The following is an 18,947-nucleotide window of genomic DNA, read 5'->3' as shown; positions in this document are numbered from 1 at the left end:
TAATAATTGAGTTAAGCATCCCAGTTAATTTACAGGCTGCTTCAGCGCCTTTTAATTTTCATGAAGGTTTACTAGGTGGGTGGGTGTGTGGCAACCCTTCCATAGCTGATATTTGAAAGGATACTCTCTCAAGTATTTGAGTGTCAGATGATAATACAGATGCATAGTCCACACAGTCCTTGGAGTTACCACTTCTTGATATGTGAGAAAGTTTTGTGATCCAGTAGAGACCTCCAGATTAATTAAAATGCATAACTTAATAGCTCCCCAAATAATGAAATGTTCTTCTATCCTGAGAGGAGTGCTGAACTACAAAGGGTGTGAATTTGCAAAGCCTTCACTGGGAAGAAAAGGAAAAATGAATGTGAAGGGTTACTGCTATTTCCGAAGAATCCTTGGGAAGTGATATGTTGGCTGTTCACTGTTCATTACACATTGGGAATAAAAACTGCTCTTTGGACGATTATATATGCTCTTATGCATATGTCTGTGTCTTGTAGCCTTATTGATGAGTTTGTGTAATTTTTTTTCCACGAAAACCCTTTTATATTTATTGGTGTTTATTCTACTAAAAATATAGTGTTAGCCAATGAGGAAATTTTATTTATTGTATTTATTTTACAAGTCTCTTGTCAATCTGCAGCTGTGCTGCTTTAGATTTCACAATGGAAGCAGAATGTGACTGGGTCAGTACTAGGATGAGACTCCACTTCAGAAAACCTAGATGTTGCAGGAAGTAGAGTTTATGGTTCTGTAGGTGGCATTGAACACTATTGGTCAACACTGATCCACTTCCCCAGCAAGTTGAGTGGCACTATTCTTCCCGATTTCCTGTCTTTTGGAGGAGACAAAACCACAGTCTTTACCACTGATGGCCATTAAATATCTTGTTACATTTTCTTTTGCAAGGACAAGAGTTCTTTTGAGACTGCATGCAAACAGTTGTAATTCTCCTTGTAGTTTTAGCTGAATACAACTATATTCCAAATGCATTTTTCTAGGTTCATGGTGGCATGTGAGCTGCTTCAACAGGATGCTATGCTACAAGTTATACAAGAAGCTGTGCTATTTTAAACAGGGAACTTGTTTCACTCATCAGTGAAATGATTCTGTGCATGTAGCATAATAAGTGTATACTGTTCTGACAACACAGTGTAATATGTGGATGCTGTTCTGACAAGACCAATAGTAGAGCAAACCTTATGTATCAGAGGTTTCTGTATGGACATTCATCCATAGACGTTAGTGGTGTAAAATCCTGTTTAATTAGTTTAAACCATTAAACACTAAGTTTATCTGGTTAACTGATCAAATGGGGGTGGGAGGGAGCCAGGGAGGCCGTTCAGCCAGCTGGAAGGGGACTGCTCTAGTAAGCCTGGAGCACCCCTGCCTGTGGTGGGCTAGGCTGGGCCCGCTGCAGGTGACGGCTGCTCCATCTGCTGGAGCACCCCCAAGCCTAGCAGGTCTGAGGCACCCCCCTGCCCATGGTGGGGGGTGGGAGCTACTTCATCCCCTTCCAGTTAACCGTAACTGGTAATATCCATGTAGGGTTAGGCTAACTGGTTAAACATTAACATCCCTAATAGGCGTGGTCAGCTGCATTTCTAACCCTTGGTTTCTGTTGGTATCTCAGACAGATTATGAAGGAGAAGCAAAAAAGCTTCTGGAGATGATGGAAAATACAGACCTGATCATTATTGCTGGAGGGGATGGAACTGTGCAGGAGGTATTGTAGGAGCTTTCTCCTGGATTGAATACGGTACAGAATAGTACCATGTTGAGGATAGAAAAGAAAAAAGTTTTTTGTAATATAATGGCAAAATACTGTAGTTCTGATTTGAGACATGTTTATTCCAAAACACCGGTTTTCAGTCATTGTAACTTTCTGGTTTGTGTGCAGAATATCTGTAGACTAGTCTTATCCCAAAAGTGGATGGGATGTGTGGGGAAGAGTGGGTGTGTCCATTCACAAGCTGTGTCTACACCTGCATTCCTCTTTTGAAAGAGGCATGCAAATGAAGGCCATTGGAAATGCAAATGTGGCACACATTTACATATCTGATGCCTCATTTGCATATTCGTTTGAAAGAAAAAAGCAGTGTAGGTGGGCTCTTTCGAATGTAAACCCCATCTTCGAATGAACCCTGCTTTCTGAAACAAAATAGGAATAAGGGTTCTTTGGGGTTTACTTTTGAAAGAGCCCCATCTAAACTGCTTTTTTCTTTCAAAAGGAGAATATGCAAATGAGACAGCAGATATGTAAATCAGTACCTCGTTTGCATTTTCAATTTCTTTCATTTGCATGCATCTTTACAAAGAGGAATGCAAGTGTAGACAAAGCTACAGAGTTTGAATTTTACTATTTTGAACACCACTTGCTTGGGAAGAAAGCACCGTATTTCTTTTTTGCCTAATAACTCTCAAGTAGTTTCATTGTCAAAAGTAATCCATAGCACACTCCTAGTTCTGAGCAAGGGATGCGTGCTTTGCCCAGGGTAGAAGGACAAAGGAGTGCTTAAACAGTTACAAGGAATTCAAAATAAGGTGCTTCTTGTGTGCAAGTGATCAGAATGAATTACCACTGGAATGAATTACCAAGGGAGGCCACAGATTTTCCATCTTTTCATGTTGTCACATCAAGACAGACCTCCTTCCTGAAAGATGTATATGTTTTAGTCAAACACAAGTTTAGAGCTTAATACAGGAGTTACAGGTTGAAACTTATATGTCCTATGTTATACAGGTGGTCGTACCAGATGATCAGATTATCCTCCTTCTGGCCTTAAAATTGATTTTTTGTATCTATATCCTCATGGGTTAAGAGCACACAGAGCGCCTGTATACCACATACACAAGCATCTGGTTCTGTTGCATCTGTAAATGCATATGCTGACTTTAATCAGTGATTGTACATTCAATCCCCTGGCATTTTTCTCTGTGGTGGGTACAGCAAATACATCCCTTTCTGTGTAATAAAACAAAACAAAAGAAAGCAAACACATCATCTTCCATAAAACATTGAAAACCTCATGAAAGTGATGTTAGCATTTCATAAGTTCCAACTGTAACTGCACAAAAGAATTCAGAAGCCAAATATTTCTACTGTCTTTCAGGTTATAACCGGACTTCTCCGCAGAGCGGATGAGGTGAGGTTCCAGGGGATGGGAAATTGGGGGAGGTAATTTATATCTGAGGGGGCCATACCAGGCATCCAGTTGAACCTCCTGACCAAGCAGACTTCTGCAGATAGCCCAAGGCCAGGTATTCCAAGAGTCATCTCATATCCTATGGTTTTGCCCACTTTCTTTCTGTCTTTTCCCTTTTTCAATTAGTGGAAAAGCTTCTGAGCAAACTGTTGTGTGGAGGCTTCGTTGTGTAAAGCATGGAGTGTGCAGGAGCCAGGCAAAAAACTTTGAAAGGCCAGTGGGCCAATTGCATCTAGGTTTGTTTTGTTTGGCAATAGAGTTGAGAAAAAGCTACAAGTGATTTTCTGTATCTGCAACTTAAAACTGAATTCAGTGGGGCTGTGCTCCTCCTGCTTTTATGATCAGCGTCTGTAGTCAAATAGTGAATTTCTACTTTCATAAATGATTGCAGAAAGCAAATTTGAAGGGCTCATACTAGAATACTTGGACTGGAAGTGATATGTTTTACCAGGGATGATGCTGATAAATGACAAAGCAGGGGAGCAGTATACCCAGAACCTCTTGGCAGAACCCTGGCACAAAGGCAGTGAAATGTTCCAGACAGGGATCTGAAGACATTCCTGGTGACTAGAATTGTGCCTGCTTACACAGTTCCTTTGTCTGAATGTGACAAGACAAACATTTTGTATTTAAACTTTCCAAATAAGTCAGTAATTTTTAAAGGGATGTTGTGAACGATCACAAAATATTTTCCTCTGCTGTTTTGGTACTTACTGTTAAGTTGGTCTGTAAGTTCCCTTTCATTGAAAGTGTGTGGAGAGAAAAGAAGGACTGTTCTGTTTTCTCTGTTTGTTTACTTTGAGCATTTGATACCATTTTGAAAGACAGAGCGTGGCAATGCTGCTTGTTAATTTACAGTAGCCCAGAATATTCTTCATGCTGCAGTATTCTGCAGGGTGAAAGGAGTTCACAGTAGTACAGTCAGAGATTCTCTTTCTACATTTCTTGGGCCACAGAATTTGGTGCCTACTGTCAAGCTACATGCTAGAGGTAATGGTTTCCTGCAGATCTGCCTGCCTGTTTGTACTCTATCTCCCCTCCATGGTTTGTGTCTTCATACTTCTGATTATAGGAGAACCTGTTAAAGGTGCTAAATATAGGCACTTCTGAGGGAACCGGCAAGGCAAAGCAAGAGTAAGGAGGCTTGCGCAAAGCCAGTCTCTTGCAAGGGAAAAAATGACACTGGGTAGAGTGAGAGGAGGGTGCGAGGAGATGTGAGGGTTTACAAGTGAGGGGATAGCACTTAAAAGTGATGGTGAAGGGCTGCAGTTTAGCTGGTGTGCCTTTGTAGTGTCGCAGGGCAACAAGCTGCATTACCCAGCAGAGAGAGTACATTGTGATATCCAGTAGTCTATATTGGTTTGCTTACATACACTAGCTCGCTCCTACAACAAGGCCTTTATGATACCGTGGTCCAGAAAACAGTGCAAGTTCCAACTTCCACAGTCAAAGCCGGTTCTTGTCAATTCCTACTTTTTTTTGGGTAAGGAAATCTTTTTATCGTGCATGTTTCTCTATCAGGAGGGCTTCTGCAAAGATAAATGAGATTCAGTGTTTCAGATGCCACCTTGAATTGCGGAAAGATGGCAGATTGCTGACAGAATACACACATTACGTAGTGTATGTCTGCCAACGTGCGTAATGGTGCTCGTAATGATTACAGAAAGCTCTTTTGTAGCCAGTTGGCACTGGTGGGTTCAAGAGATTCTGATGCCATGTTCTGAGTCATTATGTATTACTGCTTGTTTCTGGAAGCTCCTGACAGCTTGATGCGAAGGGGTCAATATCAGACACAGCTATGCTGCTCACATAGGAGTGTTAAGTTCAGCTGATGTAAATGTAATTTTTGCTTCCCTCATGTTTCCAGGCTACCTTCAGTAAAATTCCCATTGGATTCATTCCCCTTGGAAAGACCAGTACCCTGAGCCAAACTCTCTATCCTAAAAGCATAAACCAAGTCCAGTAAGTGTTGCATGTGAGAGGGAGCGATTTGGTTTTATCTTCGAGTGGGAAGTGCTGCTGGGTAGTCTGTGTTTTTCATATCTATCTTAGGTGCTTTTATTACCTCTTCTGTCTTCCCCTGTGGGTTACCTGGTAACTGGTAACCTTAACGGCCTAACAGCTGTTTGGGAAGTTGGACGAGTATGTGAGTCAATGAAATTTTAAAAGCAAATTTAAAAATCATGAAAGGAAATATATATATTTTTGGGATGCACAGTTTATCCTGTAAAACTCTGAGCCCCAAAATACCCTTGAAGCCAAGAGCTTGGCAGGATTCAAACAAGGACTGAGCATTTATATGGATAATTAGACTAGCCAAAGATACAATAGACCAGGGATGGGAAACACTTCTTGGGTCAGTGGCCCCATAAAATTGAGAAACAAAAACAAAACAAAACAAAAACCTCATGGAAGTGGTCCCTGACTGAGACTCTTCACTCCCCTTATTCTTCAGCACCATGGGCAGTGAATAGAGAACTGGGAACTCAGGTTCAGGGATTGCCCCAGGCCAGATTAACTCTTCTGGGGGCCTGGTGTTGGACTACCTGAGGGGTTCACTGTGCAGGAGAGGACTGCTGGGGAGCAAGAGTGGGGTCTGAGTGGGAAGAAGGATGCAGGAGTGGGGTTTGGGTCTGTGTTTGGGGGCTGGATGGGAGGGAGGATGCAGGAACAGCCTGAGGGTGCAAGGACTGAGTGTGGGGGAGGGTGCAGGGGAGCTGGGCAGACGGAAGGTACAAGAGCAGGGTGAGAGGTGACATCTGCGCACGGCCTCCGCTTTCACCCCCTCTCCTAGCTGGGGGAATGGCAGTACAGAGAAAAGTTCCCTGGACAGGATTTTCTCCCGTGGCTCATAGGCATGGTGCCTTCCCCCACTGCTCTGATTGGCCAGAGTTCCAGCCAGTCAGAGCACAAGGGGGGAGAGCCTCCAGGCAGCTATGCACTGCCATTCCCCCAGCTGTGAGGAGTGGCAGGAGGCACAGGGGTGGCAGCAGCAGAGGCACGGGTGGTAGTGCCAGGAGCTGCTCCCTGCGCCCACCAGGCACCGCACATGGGCCAGGTCTGCCCCCAGCTCGCCTGACTCTGACCCACAAATCTTGGGGCTCCAAATCCTCCATCTGCTGCCGGCTGGATGTCAGGGAGGGGAGCCCCAAGCCTCAGGGGCTGGATCCAGGCAAACCACACTCACGCTCCAGACTTCAGGCCGAGGGTTCCCCATGCTTGCAAAAGACAGACCAACCCAATGGTTTGGGGAAGGATACGTGTTCTCCCACTTCATTCTATAAGCCAATATTTGCCTATTGGGAGTAGGCAGAAACTTCCCCAGTGTATAGGACAGTATATCTCATGTGTACCCACTTCAGGACATCTTGTGCATTTCCTCTGAAGTATCTGTTTAAGCTTCTCAGGGTCAGGAAACAGGACAGTGGGGTAGTGCACAAAACAGTCAGGCAATGACTATATTCCTGCATTTTGCTATGTTAAACATAAGTTTATTTTTCTTGGTCTTAATTTTTTTAATTAACTGTTTTTCATCTGCTCCCCACGGTTTTCTGCATTCCAGTTTCTCCCATACTAATACATTTATTTCCTTCACTGTGAGCTCTGTTCACTCTTGTCCAGTGGTATCCAATAGGAATTCAAAGATTGCCACACTTGTGGTTGTCATCTTTTTATATTCGCCACATTATATTATACAAAACTTAATAGAACCAGGCACTCCCAGCTCCGACCCCACCAGTAAATGCCCTCCCCCAGAACCAGGCACCCCCAGTCCCCCTGCTCTAATTCAATGCCGGTGACTCTCTACAGTCACCAGAGCTGCTGCCGCCATATGCTTCTCCCACCGAGGAGGAGCCACATTTAAAGGCTCCAAGAGCTGCCTGTGAGTTAAGAGCCCAGGGTTGGTCACCCCAATATGTGCTGCAATGCAGTGTCCTATGTGCCACATGTAGTGAATGGTGAATGTATTGGACACCCCTGCACTACTCAATTGTGCTTTCTGGAAGCTTTCCTGTTATCCAACATACAAAGTGCCCACAAGCCAAAATGGCATAGCATCTGATCTTTCATTAAAACTCCCCAAGTGCTTTGCAACTCAGCTGGGTGGACAGTGCTTTTATCAACAGTAGGATAAATATAATTTATGTTTGGGCTTTGAGAGAGCCATTTGAGTGGCAAGCTCTTATTGTCCATTGGTAATGGATTTCTGAGGTGAGGATCACAATATATTGGTGGAGTTGAATGTAATTTTGTTGATAAACCCATGTGAGCAACAGAACCTGAGTGTGAACGTAAGAATGACAAATAGTAACATTTTAGATATTTGGACACTAGTTCCTCCTTTGCTTATTGGACTTAAAGTCTGAGTGTAAAAGACATAAAGAGTGAGGAATGGCCTAATGGAAAATGTCTTCAGGGGATGTTGGGTTGACCCAAGTTTTACATTTCCGGCTGTCATGGAAATGTGCACACCCCTGAACTCAGGTGATGACGTGAAGGCAATAATCCTGGCCACAATATAAGGTTAATGGAGCCTAGACTAGATTAAATTGAGTATAATAATGTGCATGAAATCCCTGAATCATTTTTATAAATTATACCATACATGAGCAACAATTGTTTTAAACCTCTCCCATATGTTATTAATAGTCACTGTCTTACCTTTAATACCAGCAATATCTAAGTGAGGGCTAAATCTCCTCTTATGCAAGGAAATAGGTACACTCTCTTGTCCATATAAGTGTACTGATGCACTGTGGGAGCAGCAGTAATATGTGCCTGTCTTGTGACTACATTCAGTTTTATGCACAGATCTGTGGTATGCTCTGGTGTGCCACCAGTAAAAAAGATTTCCCAAAAGAGCCCTTAAAGAGGTAAGGAACATATTGTAGAAGGTGCGTACTCCTCAAGAGTAATTGGATGGTGAATCTCTTTGAGACAGTTAGGCTGGCTTTTGTCCTTCATTCTTGCTGACTCCTTTTGCTTACTGTCCCAGAAGGAAATGCAAACTATTTAGACTGTAAGATCTTTGGGGCTAGGACTCTCTCTCATTATGTATTTGTACAATGCCAAGCACAGTGAGGCCCCAATCTTCAGTGGTCTGTAGGTGCCACTGTAATACAAATAAATAATAATTTAAAAGCCCATGCTGCCTTTTGTGCCCTTCTGTCTATTTTGCAGACACATTGCAGATGCTACATTGGCCATTCTGAAGGGAGAGACAATTCCAGTTGATGTGCTGCAGATCAAGGTAAAAAAAAAAAAAACAAAAAACAAAAATACGCATCCTTTCCCCCTTACATTTTTAAGTGACAACAGTATTCTTAAGGCTTTGCTGTGTGTGTTTCTCATGCAGTGCTGGCCACCCATTTCTCTGGAGCACTGGGGGCATTGTGTTAGATAATGTTTACACAAGAATACTCTCCTCCAGTCAGTGATGTCATGACTGGATGTTTATGGCATTAGCCATTATAATGGAAATCATTTCATTTGTCTTCCTAATGCGGTGCATACAAGAAAGTGGCATGTTCTTTGCTGAAGGGCATAGTAGGGTATTTAAAAACTTTGTTGGGAGTCTGAAAGTGCTTGGTGAACACACAACTTGTCAATGCAGGTGTTTTTGGAGAAATGGGGTAATAGTCTGACTTGGTTTAAAGTACATAGTCGGTAGATATTGCAGTTTGTAGTCACTGCGATTGATAGCCTTCTATCCTGGAAAATCTGAGACTGAGAACCTTTGGCCATGCCTGTGGCCTGAGTATCCCCTTTTTCTGGTGTATCTGCTCTGTGAGCACACCCACCTGTCTCTGCAGCTGGTGCATTGTAGTGCTGTGCAGCACTTCTGTCTTTGGGCTACTGGTATCCATAAATTGAAATCGTCCTTGTTAGGCATGCAGTCAGCGCAAAGCACTAACACCTTGGAAACCTTCTGCTGTGATTTCTGGCACTTTTGCTATGAAATTTCACTGCTGGAATTGGTCATCCATTAGCTGAGTGACTGTTCTATGGTTGCAAAGAGGAATGTAAATGTGCACTTTCTTTTTCCTTTACAGGGAGAGAAGGAACAGCCTGTGTTTGCAGTGACTGGATTAAGATGGGGATCCTACAGAGATGCAGGAGTTAAAGTTAGCAAGTAAAGAAATTGTGTGGCTTTTGTATGCACTTGTGCCTTTTTAATACCCCCTTTATATTTCCCATCCCAACTCTTGCAATGAGTTCCTGGGGAAGTTTGGCCCTAGCTCCAGAAGAGGACAAACGTAGACACATTCCATTAGCATTTTGTGGTGATAAAGTGTAAGGCATTTCAGTGTTCCTTTACATATGCATTTTGCATTTGACTTTCTGCTAACTTAATTTTGCAAACGATAACTTCACAGCTGTCCTATGGTGTTCAGTTCTGGAAATTCTCTTTCAGACAAAGCCACTAGGAAGAGATTACCGTCAGAGAGGAGAAAACTGTAGGTTAAGGCATTAAGGCTATGTCTACACTACTCCCCCCCTTCGAAAGGGAGTTGTTAATCAGACACTTTGGGATATGCTAATGAGGCACTGCAATGAATATGCAGCACTTCATTAGCATAATGGCAGCCGCAGCACTTCGAAAGTGTGGCTTTCTATTGACCACGGCTTGTCTACATGGGGTTCTTTCTGAAAGGACCGTGCACACTTAAAATCCCCTTATTCCTGTTTAGTTATAGGAATAAGGGGTTTTCAAAGTGTGCAGGGTCCTTTAGAAAAAGACCCTATGTAGACAAGCTGCATGCGATCAAAAGCAGGACTTTAAGTGCTGCAGCCGCCGTTGTGCTAATGAGGCACTGCATATTCATTTCAGCATCTCATTAGCATGTCCTGGAGTGTCTCATTAGCCCCCCTCTTTCGAAAGGGATATGCTAATGTAGGTATAGCCTAAGTTTCATAAATCACTGAGGAAAAGACACGCATACTCATAATTCAATTCCAGCAAAGAACATCAGATGCAATGGAAAAGTCTTTCAGTTCCTTCCAGGAATGGCATGGTATGTACTGTTGAATGGTTTCCTAATTGGTAAACTAGTAAATTCTGGTTTTGCTCCAAATGAATAGCACTGAGCTGTAATACACCTGTTGGATGTTTGGGAAGCTGAGGGATGTAGTGGTTCATATGTGGACCATCTTAGTCAGGAGAAGGGGTGACCAGGCCCAGTGTGGATCAGGCGGTTTGTCACTAGCGGGACAAGAATATGCAGTGGTTGGTATAGCGCTTGCCGAGGATTGCCTCTTAGCTGTGGCCCCAAGATTCCCTTGGCTGGGTGCTAATGGATGCATTATTTTCCACAGCCTCCCCCCCACCCAAATATCCACTAGGCTTCCTACCTGCAGCTGTTCCCACATCTTCACTCACTCTGACACTTTCACCCCAAATCTTTCTTGTGCAGTTCTCTCCTCCTTCAGGATTTGGTCAGCTTCAGTCTCTGTATTGTGCCCCAGGCCCATCGGGTAGGTAAAAGGGAAGGCTAAGGCATGACCAGGTTGAATTGAGCAACAAGTTCATCAGGGAAGGGACCATAAGTGTGGGGTACCTGGTGGTTCTTCTCCATTCCAGTCTAGATATGTGGGATGGCCATGATGTTGTGTTTGGTTTTGTGTGATGGGATTGGCGTAGGGACTGGATAAATCAGTGGGTTAGTGGTAACAGTGTAACAAGAAGTATGTATGGCAGGATCCTGGTGGAGGTTTATGGAAGCTTGTATAGCTTGGGTCTCCTGCTCCCCAAAGGAGTTTGTGCAATGTCGACCCTCTGGGTGTGTTGTTAAATGTCATCCAGTAGTTTAAGGTAACTGTACTTCTATTTTTAAATATTTATTAGGTCTGAGAGCACTTTCAGGCAAGTGAACATTAGGAGCATCTGTGTCTTTAATTTTGAAGCCATTGATTTCACTTCCTCCATTCCAGCTCTTCCTGCAGCCTGCTGAGGTGCATCCCAGCAGCTATTGACCAGGGAGCGTGAATTATTCTGGATTGTTTCAGATTACTAGGTAGCATTCTGTAGCTAATGTGTGGGGCCATTTCTAGGGCAGGTTTTGTAGTGTATTTCTCTGATCTAGACAGCTCAGCAATGGCACATGGGACTTGAAGCACAAATCTCTTCCTGATTCTGCAACTGATTTGGTGTGTAACTTTGAGCACATCACCTCACTTCTGGACTGCAGGTTCTCCTCCTGTAAGAGAGTGATACCAATCCTCTTTTTTGCAAAGCACTTTGAGAACATGGATTAACAGTGCGAGTGATTACATACTATTGGTGTTATCTTGTGGGAGCTAAACATGTAAGTGTGTGTACATTTTGTACAAGTCAGTTTTGTTGTATCTTGAAGTGCACAAGAGAAAACTTTGGTGGCAAGCAAGTGTATGAACTTTGGCATGCATTGCATCAAGACTTTACCTTATGTATCCTGAGCTTTTTTACAAATTTTAACTTGGTTCTTTTCAGATACTGGTACCTTGGGCCTTTGAAAACAAAAGCAGCTCACTTTTTCAATACACTGAAGGTAAAGTGTTATTGCAGTATTAATAGCAAGGAGGAAAGAGAGGCAGTGTGTGTGCATTGTTTGTGGGGCAATATTCCACGTTATAGTTCCATTGAGGAGTTCCAGTAATGACATTAACCGGGGAGAAACAGTCAGTTTGTTTAAATACTTAGAAACATACAATGTTAATTTGCAGAGCTCTGGAGTGGGGGTATACGTTGTTTGTTATAATACAGTGTAAAATTCCTAGCCTGAGGAACTGCCGGAACTACATTCAGTCACTAGAGGGAACCAATAACCACTTTTGAAGTTAGAGAGAGGCTGTTGCAGCTGATAACTGGTAGAGGGAGCTCAGACACCTTTGTCCAATCCAGTCGTATTCAGGCTTCCTTATGGTAAGGTTTCACCCTGGTTTATTCAGCTGACATAAAAAATGCCTCTAATTAGACAGCATACCTATGCTGATAATCAGACAGTGGTTTTCAGGTGTGATAAATTGAACACAAAGATTAATTGCTTATATCTCAGTGTAAAGTGTTCAGATGCTTTAAGGGGCAATGTGAAACTTAACGTCTCACCTGTGGTAAAGGTCATGCGCTTCTACTCAAGCTGTTCTCCTGAACATGTAAAACATACAAACCTTCACAACTATACTACAGTATTACACAGGAATTGCCACAAATGATCAGATCCGTTTAGCCCATCTGTGATACTGGCCAGCACAAAATGCTTCCTAAATTCCAGTAATTGACATTTATGCCCATGAGATAAGCTTCTTCAGATGCCAGGGAGCTAGGGTTGTCTTTAAACCCTGAAGCAGGAGAGTTGAGAGAGTCTGCATTTATATACCAATGAGCTTAACTACGGATATTCATATTGATATAAATAGCTGACTTAAAGAGCATTCTGATACTAACCTCTTTGTGTCAGTGGTATCTAGTGGCAGAGAGTTCCACAGGCTGTTTTGGCATTGTGGTGTTTTTTAAAAATCTTCTTATCATTTATGATTTTCTGGCCTTTGGTTTCCATTAGAGCCACCTTATAGATGGAAGAGCGTCATGACTTTGTCGAAGTCATTCATTGCTCTTTAAACCTCTGCCATGTTACCTTTTTCACCTCTTCTCAAAACTAAGTCATCCCAAATATTTTAATCTCTTATTTTTTCAAAGTGCTGCTATGCCACTAATCATGTTCATTTCACTGCTCCACATCTTTCCTGTTTCTGCTCTACCCCTTTGCAGATGGGACGGCCACAATTGATTATCTGTAATGGCATTACCGCGACTCTTCTTCTCTATTTTAAAATGATGATCCAAAACATTTCAGCTTTTACAGTTTTGAGCCATAATGGTAATTTGGAAGAGATACTAAGTCCAGGGCCCATCTTTTTTCCCCAGGATCATTAATATTCTTATGGTTGTACTGCTCTTCCTGCATGATTTGGCCAGTGCTATTAATGTATTTAGGTGCTGTGATGGAATTTTTCACCATGCTCAGAGATGTGCTAGGGAGGGGCTCTACATTATGAGTCCCCTGATGCAAAACAAGCTTGTAACTTTTTGGTTTTCACCCCTCAACTTCATCCCCCGCAAAGAAGACTAGGTGTACCTTGTATGTTTGGGTTATCAGCTGAATTTCTGCAGTGTGTTAATTTCAGTAGAAGCCAGGTGTTCGCATTGGTTATTCCCTCTGGCTCTGTATTTAGTCTTTCAGAAGCTGGTTTAAAATAGTAGTAAAGAGTGTCCCCTGTTTTCGACACAAGCAGTATTTGGGTAGCTAGTGTTTCATTTTAACTTCTGAAGTTCTGGTATTAGAATCAGAAATATCAGTGAGTAACAAATGCCTGCATGGATACAAAATTGGCATCTGCATTCAATCTGCAGATATCCAGAGATTTACAGAGTTCTTGTATCAGTGTGCTATTTGTGCTATACGTTAGAGTTGTGTCTCTCAAACACTTTATAAAGCTACTGGAGCTGCCCCTGTGTGGCCCTCTGGTTACTTCTTTATGTTGCCATGCATTTGAACCCGATTTCTAGTTCAGATCTCGCTCCTTTTTGCCCTCCTGCAGCAGAGGTGATAGATACACTCTCAGCCGTCTGCTAGGCTCTGGGGTCTTATGTAATTCTTCAGCATCTATGTGGGAATTTGAAGGTTGGAGAACATTAAAATGGGCTATGCGGGGTGGGACCCTTGGGTTGCGAAGGGAGTGAATGTAGCTGTCACCTCCCACTCTCACACAGAGTAAGCTGATGGTCGCTCACCAGAAGGCCATTTTTCTTCCTCCTTTCTGGGTAAATTCAAGGAATGGCCTCAGAAACATCAGGCTTCCCTTATGTATTTGGGCCCAGCCAAGAGACCCCCTGAGGAGCCAGAAGAGAAACCATCCAGACCCCCTTTGTATGTGAGGATCTGCAGAAGACTTTTGCTGTACTGGGCGTCTCCCCAAAAAGGTAGGCAGCATGTGTGTGAGTATAGACTCAGAGATGGGCTTTGTAGAACAGTGAAACATCGAGCCAGGCTGTTTCATGGAGCAACCACTAGAGCAGATCCACTGCAGTGTATACATGTTGGCCAGGTTTTATTTCTGGTTTCCATCCTTTTTCGCTGTCTCTGCCATCCCACACGCATTCTCAGGCTGGTTGCAGGGACGCAGTTCTTGCTACCTTGGAAATAACGGTGTTTAGTAAAAGGACAGAGAAGTACGTTCTGTGCTCTGGCCCTCTCCCAGCAAACAATACGTACAATGTGAACTTCAGCTATTAGCTGGGCCAGCAAGTGCTCAGGCACAGTGGCCAGGAGCATGGTAGGAATGCCCAAGTAGGCAGAAGTTCAGCACTTTGTGGAGGCAGGATGCAGGCACTTCTGGTAGTAGGGGGCCAACCAAGTGGCTTTCAGGTAGTCCCTGAATCCTGCTTTCTGCTGGACAGCCATGATGGCCTCAGAGGAAGCATGTTCTTGTTTGCTTGGTGGAGAGCGAGTACCAACTGGAGTGAGACACATCCACTGAAATAGCCTTGGGCCAGCTAGATATAGCCCATTGCCTTGCCTCTTAGTCCCTGGTTCGGGGGGGTGGGGGGCAAAGTGTCACACAGGCCCCAAAGTGGGGAGTGTCTGGCATGCTCTGTGAGTAATGATGGGCTCCCATCTAGTTCTTTCAGAATCCCTACAGATCTAGGAATGAGCTAAAAGCAGAGACAGGGAGAACGTGTCTTTGGGATATAAGTATTAGCACAGCATCCTAAATGTTACAGCTTTTGGAATTTGTTGGGAGGTGGGGGGCAGAGGGAGTACTTGCCTTTAAAAGATTCCTGAGTGCACCTGTGCTGAGAGCCCAAGAGACCTGTCACTTTTGGGTCACTAGGGACTGGTTTTAAAGCTTTTGTGCAACATTCTGTTATTTCATCACCTTAACTTTCCAGCCTCAGCCCCCACAGCTTCCTTCTCTATTTGTTGCTTTTTAAACACAAAGGAAACAAATCCTTTGGAAGTAACGGGGCAGAGCAGTTTCGTTGGCACCAGTCTGTTGTAGGTCACAGCAGTGGAGTGCTAGTCTGCGTAATGTACTTTCTAGCTAATGGTCTCTTCCCTTCTGCATTCTCAGAAATCGCCCAGCAAGCAAACGTGGAGGCCTGGGAAGAAATGCAGCTGTCCACCATTGAACTCTCCATCATGACTCAGAACAGACAGCTTGACCTAACAGTAAGAATCCAAATAAACCCCTTTCCATACAGAGTCCTCTGTCCTCGCTGAACTCCCATCTTGGCGACTGCACAAAATAGACGGTTTTTGTGAATATGGGATTGCAGGAGAATCCAGGAGAGGGACCGTTTTAGGGGCCATTATCAAAATCCTGCAAGACTGAATTGCAGAAGCCAGGTTGAGCAGAGAAGACAGAGTGAGAGTAACAGGAAGTTTTCAATAGCCAAGGGAAATCCTGAAGCACTCACAGCAGGGATTAGGCACCTCCTCTCCTTGTCCCATGGGAAAGTGGAGATGTTATTTACTGATGCTGAAATGAAGCAATAAGGCTGGATGTGTGCCTGGAATTTTGGTCCTTTCCCTCTGCCAACTTCAGAGCAAAGGACCCAGAAGTTTGGCACTAAACCAAGGACAGTGACCATTTTAAATTAAAGAGGATAGGAGGTTGTAAGTTCTGTTGATTTATGTGAGGAGCAGGGGAGGGGCAAGTAAAATTGTCCTGATAAGAGCTTCTTTGGTGCCATATGTTTGTTCAGTGCAAGACCCCAATAATATCTCTGGCTGGAGTTCATGTTGCACAGTGTCAAAAGCACAGCGATGATTTCTGGGTTGATATAAGTCTAGTTCTGATGGAAAGTGCTGGATCAACATTCTCCGTGGTCAGAGCCCTTTGTTCGGAGGACCAGAGAGAGAACAGGCAACTTAGTGTAACCTTCCCTATACTGCCCTACGCTGACATCCCACAGTGCAGTGGTGTGGGGGTAGTTTAATTTTCATTGTAGCCTTTGGCCTCCATGCTCAGGCTCCCAGCAGAAGCTGGACTGTGAAAGCATCAACTTGTTCACACCGGCCACTGGCCAGCCCTTGCATGGTAACAGCTTTGGTCAATACTGACCTGGACTGGATTTGAACCTGTGATCCACAGTGAAGAGCTCAGTGTTCTGTTCCATAACCCAGTCCCTATGCCCACTTGTTCATTTCCCTTCCCTTTGCTTGTCTGTGCAGCAGCAATGCTAACAGCACTTTGTTCATCGATGGGAGGGGTATGTGGTCCCCACCACAGGCATCAGCGCTGACCCGTGAGTTTGTCGCTTTTTGGGTGAGGAACAAAACAGTGTACCTAAGTGCAGCTTCACCCCCATTAAACAAGCATCTACATGTCTTGTCTTGTGCTCGCCCATCTGGTTCCTCATGTCTTCCTCATGCTTTTACATTCATCCCTGAGACCACACAGAATGGTCATTGTTCCTTCAGCCTGAAGGGACCAGATAGATTCTATCACACAGCTCATTAATTAGCCATAGGCATCTCAGATCAGTAACATGAGTCATTCTTCCCTCCCTCACATTCCAGGCTCAGGCCTAATCTATACTAGATAGGGGATACTGGTATCTGTACAGATATAGCTGGATCAACCAATCCCCCGAGTTCAGATTCTGATTATGCTGGCAGAAGAGCACTTTTTCCAGTGTAGCTTTTACCAGTTCCACAGCTGAAATAAGCTACACTGTCAAAAGAACTTCTTTTCCAGTTGAGCTGAATCTAGGGCTTTTGCCATAATAGAAACATTAAAATAAATCACTTCCCAAACCAAATTTACTCTAAGGGCAAACACGCCTAGTACAAGCCCGACGTAAGCACATACAGCAAATAGGAAATGAAGACTATGGAGCAACTGAGGGAGGAATCTGAAGTGGCAATGGCAGATATATTTTGACCCCAAATCTACATTGGCAAAAGATAAGCTTTCAGAAAAGCAAGGACCAAAAGAGAGACTTCCATTGTTCGTCTATATAAATCCTCTCGGTATTGTTTTTTAAAATGAATAAACATTTCTTCTTGCAGCACTTGCTGGCTAAATGTTGCAGCATTGTGCTAGTACATAAGAGCCTGGCAGAAAGAGATGGTGACTAGGAAGCGTTGGGAACAGAAGTCAGACTGAGGCTGCCATGTTTGATCTTCCAGAGTTCGATAACAGCACCCTGGTAGGGATGTGCCAAATCAAACTCAGTAGGGGGCCCATGCTGGCACCGGTGCTCCTGACCCTTGTTTGGAATAAGGGAAGTTGCTGGGAGCATTTGCTTCCATTAATCTCCTGCAGTGGAGATGGCGCCAAAGCCTGAATTAAGGTACGTCGACTCCAGCTATGTAATTAGTTTAGCTAGAATTGCCTACCTTAATTCGACCTTCTCGTTGAGTGTAGCCCTGCCCTGAATAACCTACATTCATCATCCTACTAGTTGCACAGAATGAAAAAAATAAACCAATAGCATAAACTGTAAAATGGTAATAAAAATTAGTTCAATATTTTTCTTGAATATGTCATGTGGTATTTGGTACAGAATGATGATGTGTCAGGAATCATTAGATGCCACTTTTAACTTGATGCTAACCATTTAAGCCATTAAAAATAAATCATTTTTTTTCTTTCTTTTACCAAGTACAAAACCGCCAACCCTCTTTTCTGTAAGATAGTTTGTGATGTGGAAATGTGCTGTCTCTTCTTAAAGAGAATTTCAAGCACATGATGCAGTACGGATGGTGTAATGCTACAGAAGCACTAACAATTTGTTTTTTAAATCTTTTCCATAGCGTACGGAAGATTTTATGAATATTTGCATTGAACCAGATACAGTCGGCAAAGGAGACTTCATAAATAGGGGGTGAGTATGGGGGAGGCTGCATTGGGCTAGATTCAAAGTGATGGTGGGTTTTTTTGTTTTTTGTGCTGGGAGGACAAAAGTGGGGAATGCCTTGTGGGGATTGTGGCATTTGTTTTGCTCAAATCCAGGTTTATAGTAATTTTGTTTTGCAAGTACCAAAGTTTGAGTGGCTACAGCTCCCCTCCGTACCATCTATGATTTCTGCACCTTCCCCCTTTTCTCCTCTGCAGTACTGTCTGATCTAGTTATTGATAGAACACCATTAAGAGGCCAGATGCTTTAAAGACAGTTAGGAAGACAACATCCCTACCCCAGAACTATTACCATTTAGATGAAAGGGAAAATGGGATGCAGCAGAGTTAACATGACAGTACTGGTGATGTATGGCACATACCTTTGTTAGTACCAGGAGTCAGTTTTTAAGCGAAAGGGCAAAGCTGTCTCTGAAGTGAGATCTCAGCTGGAAAGGTCTTTTGGAAGAAGGGCGTTTTAAGGACGGACTTGAACAATTAAAGTGGCATCATGGGCAGACCAGGAGTTCCAAGCATGGGGGGCCTGGTACAAGGAGGGCGATCTGGAGTTTTCTTACCTCCTTACTCACCACCTCCCTTTTGTTTGGGTTGCTCTCCTGGGATTGCTCATTTCTCTCACTTTATAAAGGAGCCACTAGGGGGCACTAGCCGCTGCTGAGAGCTTCATTCCTCTCTCCTTTAAGCAAGCGAAATACCAACTTTCTCCGGTTGTTACTCCTTGTTGAAGTGGAGTGCGGTGCCTCTAGAGGAACGACCAGTGGACTCTCCTGCACTATTAGATTCTGCTTTTGCCAGCATGCTGGTCTTTTGGTTGAAGCTGCTGTTTTCCAGTTCTGG

The 18,947-nt window shown here is 43.6% G+C and overlaps 1 protein-coding gene across 8 annotated transcripts in view; it reads left to right on the top strand.

Annotated features, from left to right (window-relative positions):
- Positions 1-18,947, top strand: part of AGK (acylglycerol kinase) — a 58,233-nt gene that overhangs the window by 36,352 nt on the left and 2,934 nt on the right. For all 8 annotated transcript variants that reach the window (XM_075006946.1, XM_075006981.1, XM_075006963.1 and 5 more), the window contains exons 6-14: positions 1,634-1,726; positions 3,114-3,146; positions 5,074-5,168; positions 8,388-8,457; positions 9,260-9,339; positions 11,677-11,734; positions 14,019-14,166; positions 15,318-15,415; positions 18,008-18,078. In XM_075006946.1, coding sequence (XP_074863047.1) covers positions 1,634-1,726; positions 3,114-3,146; positions 5,074-5,168; positions 8,388-8,457; positions 9,260-9,339; positions 11,677-11,734; positions 14,019-14,166; positions 15,318-15,415; positions 18,008-18,078 — 746 coding nt within the window. The remainder of the gene's footprint in view (positions 1-1,633; positions 1,727-3,113; positions 3,147-5,073; positions 5,169-8,387; positions 8,458-9,259; positions 9,340-11,676; positions 11,735-14,018; positions 14,167-15,317; positions 15,416-18,007; positions 18,079-18,947) is intronic.

This window comes from Carettochelys insculpta, chromosome 1 (assembly GCF_033958435.1).
Source record: "Carettochelys insculpta isolate YL-2023 chromosome 1, ASM3395843v1, whole genome shotgun sequence".
Taxonomy (NCBI): Eukaryota; Metazoa; Chordata; order Testudines; family Carettochelyidae; genus Carettochelys; species Carettochelys insculpta.
The sequence above is the reverse complement of the archived record's forward strand: the minus strand, read 5'-3'. Positions and strand labels throughout refer to the sequence as shown.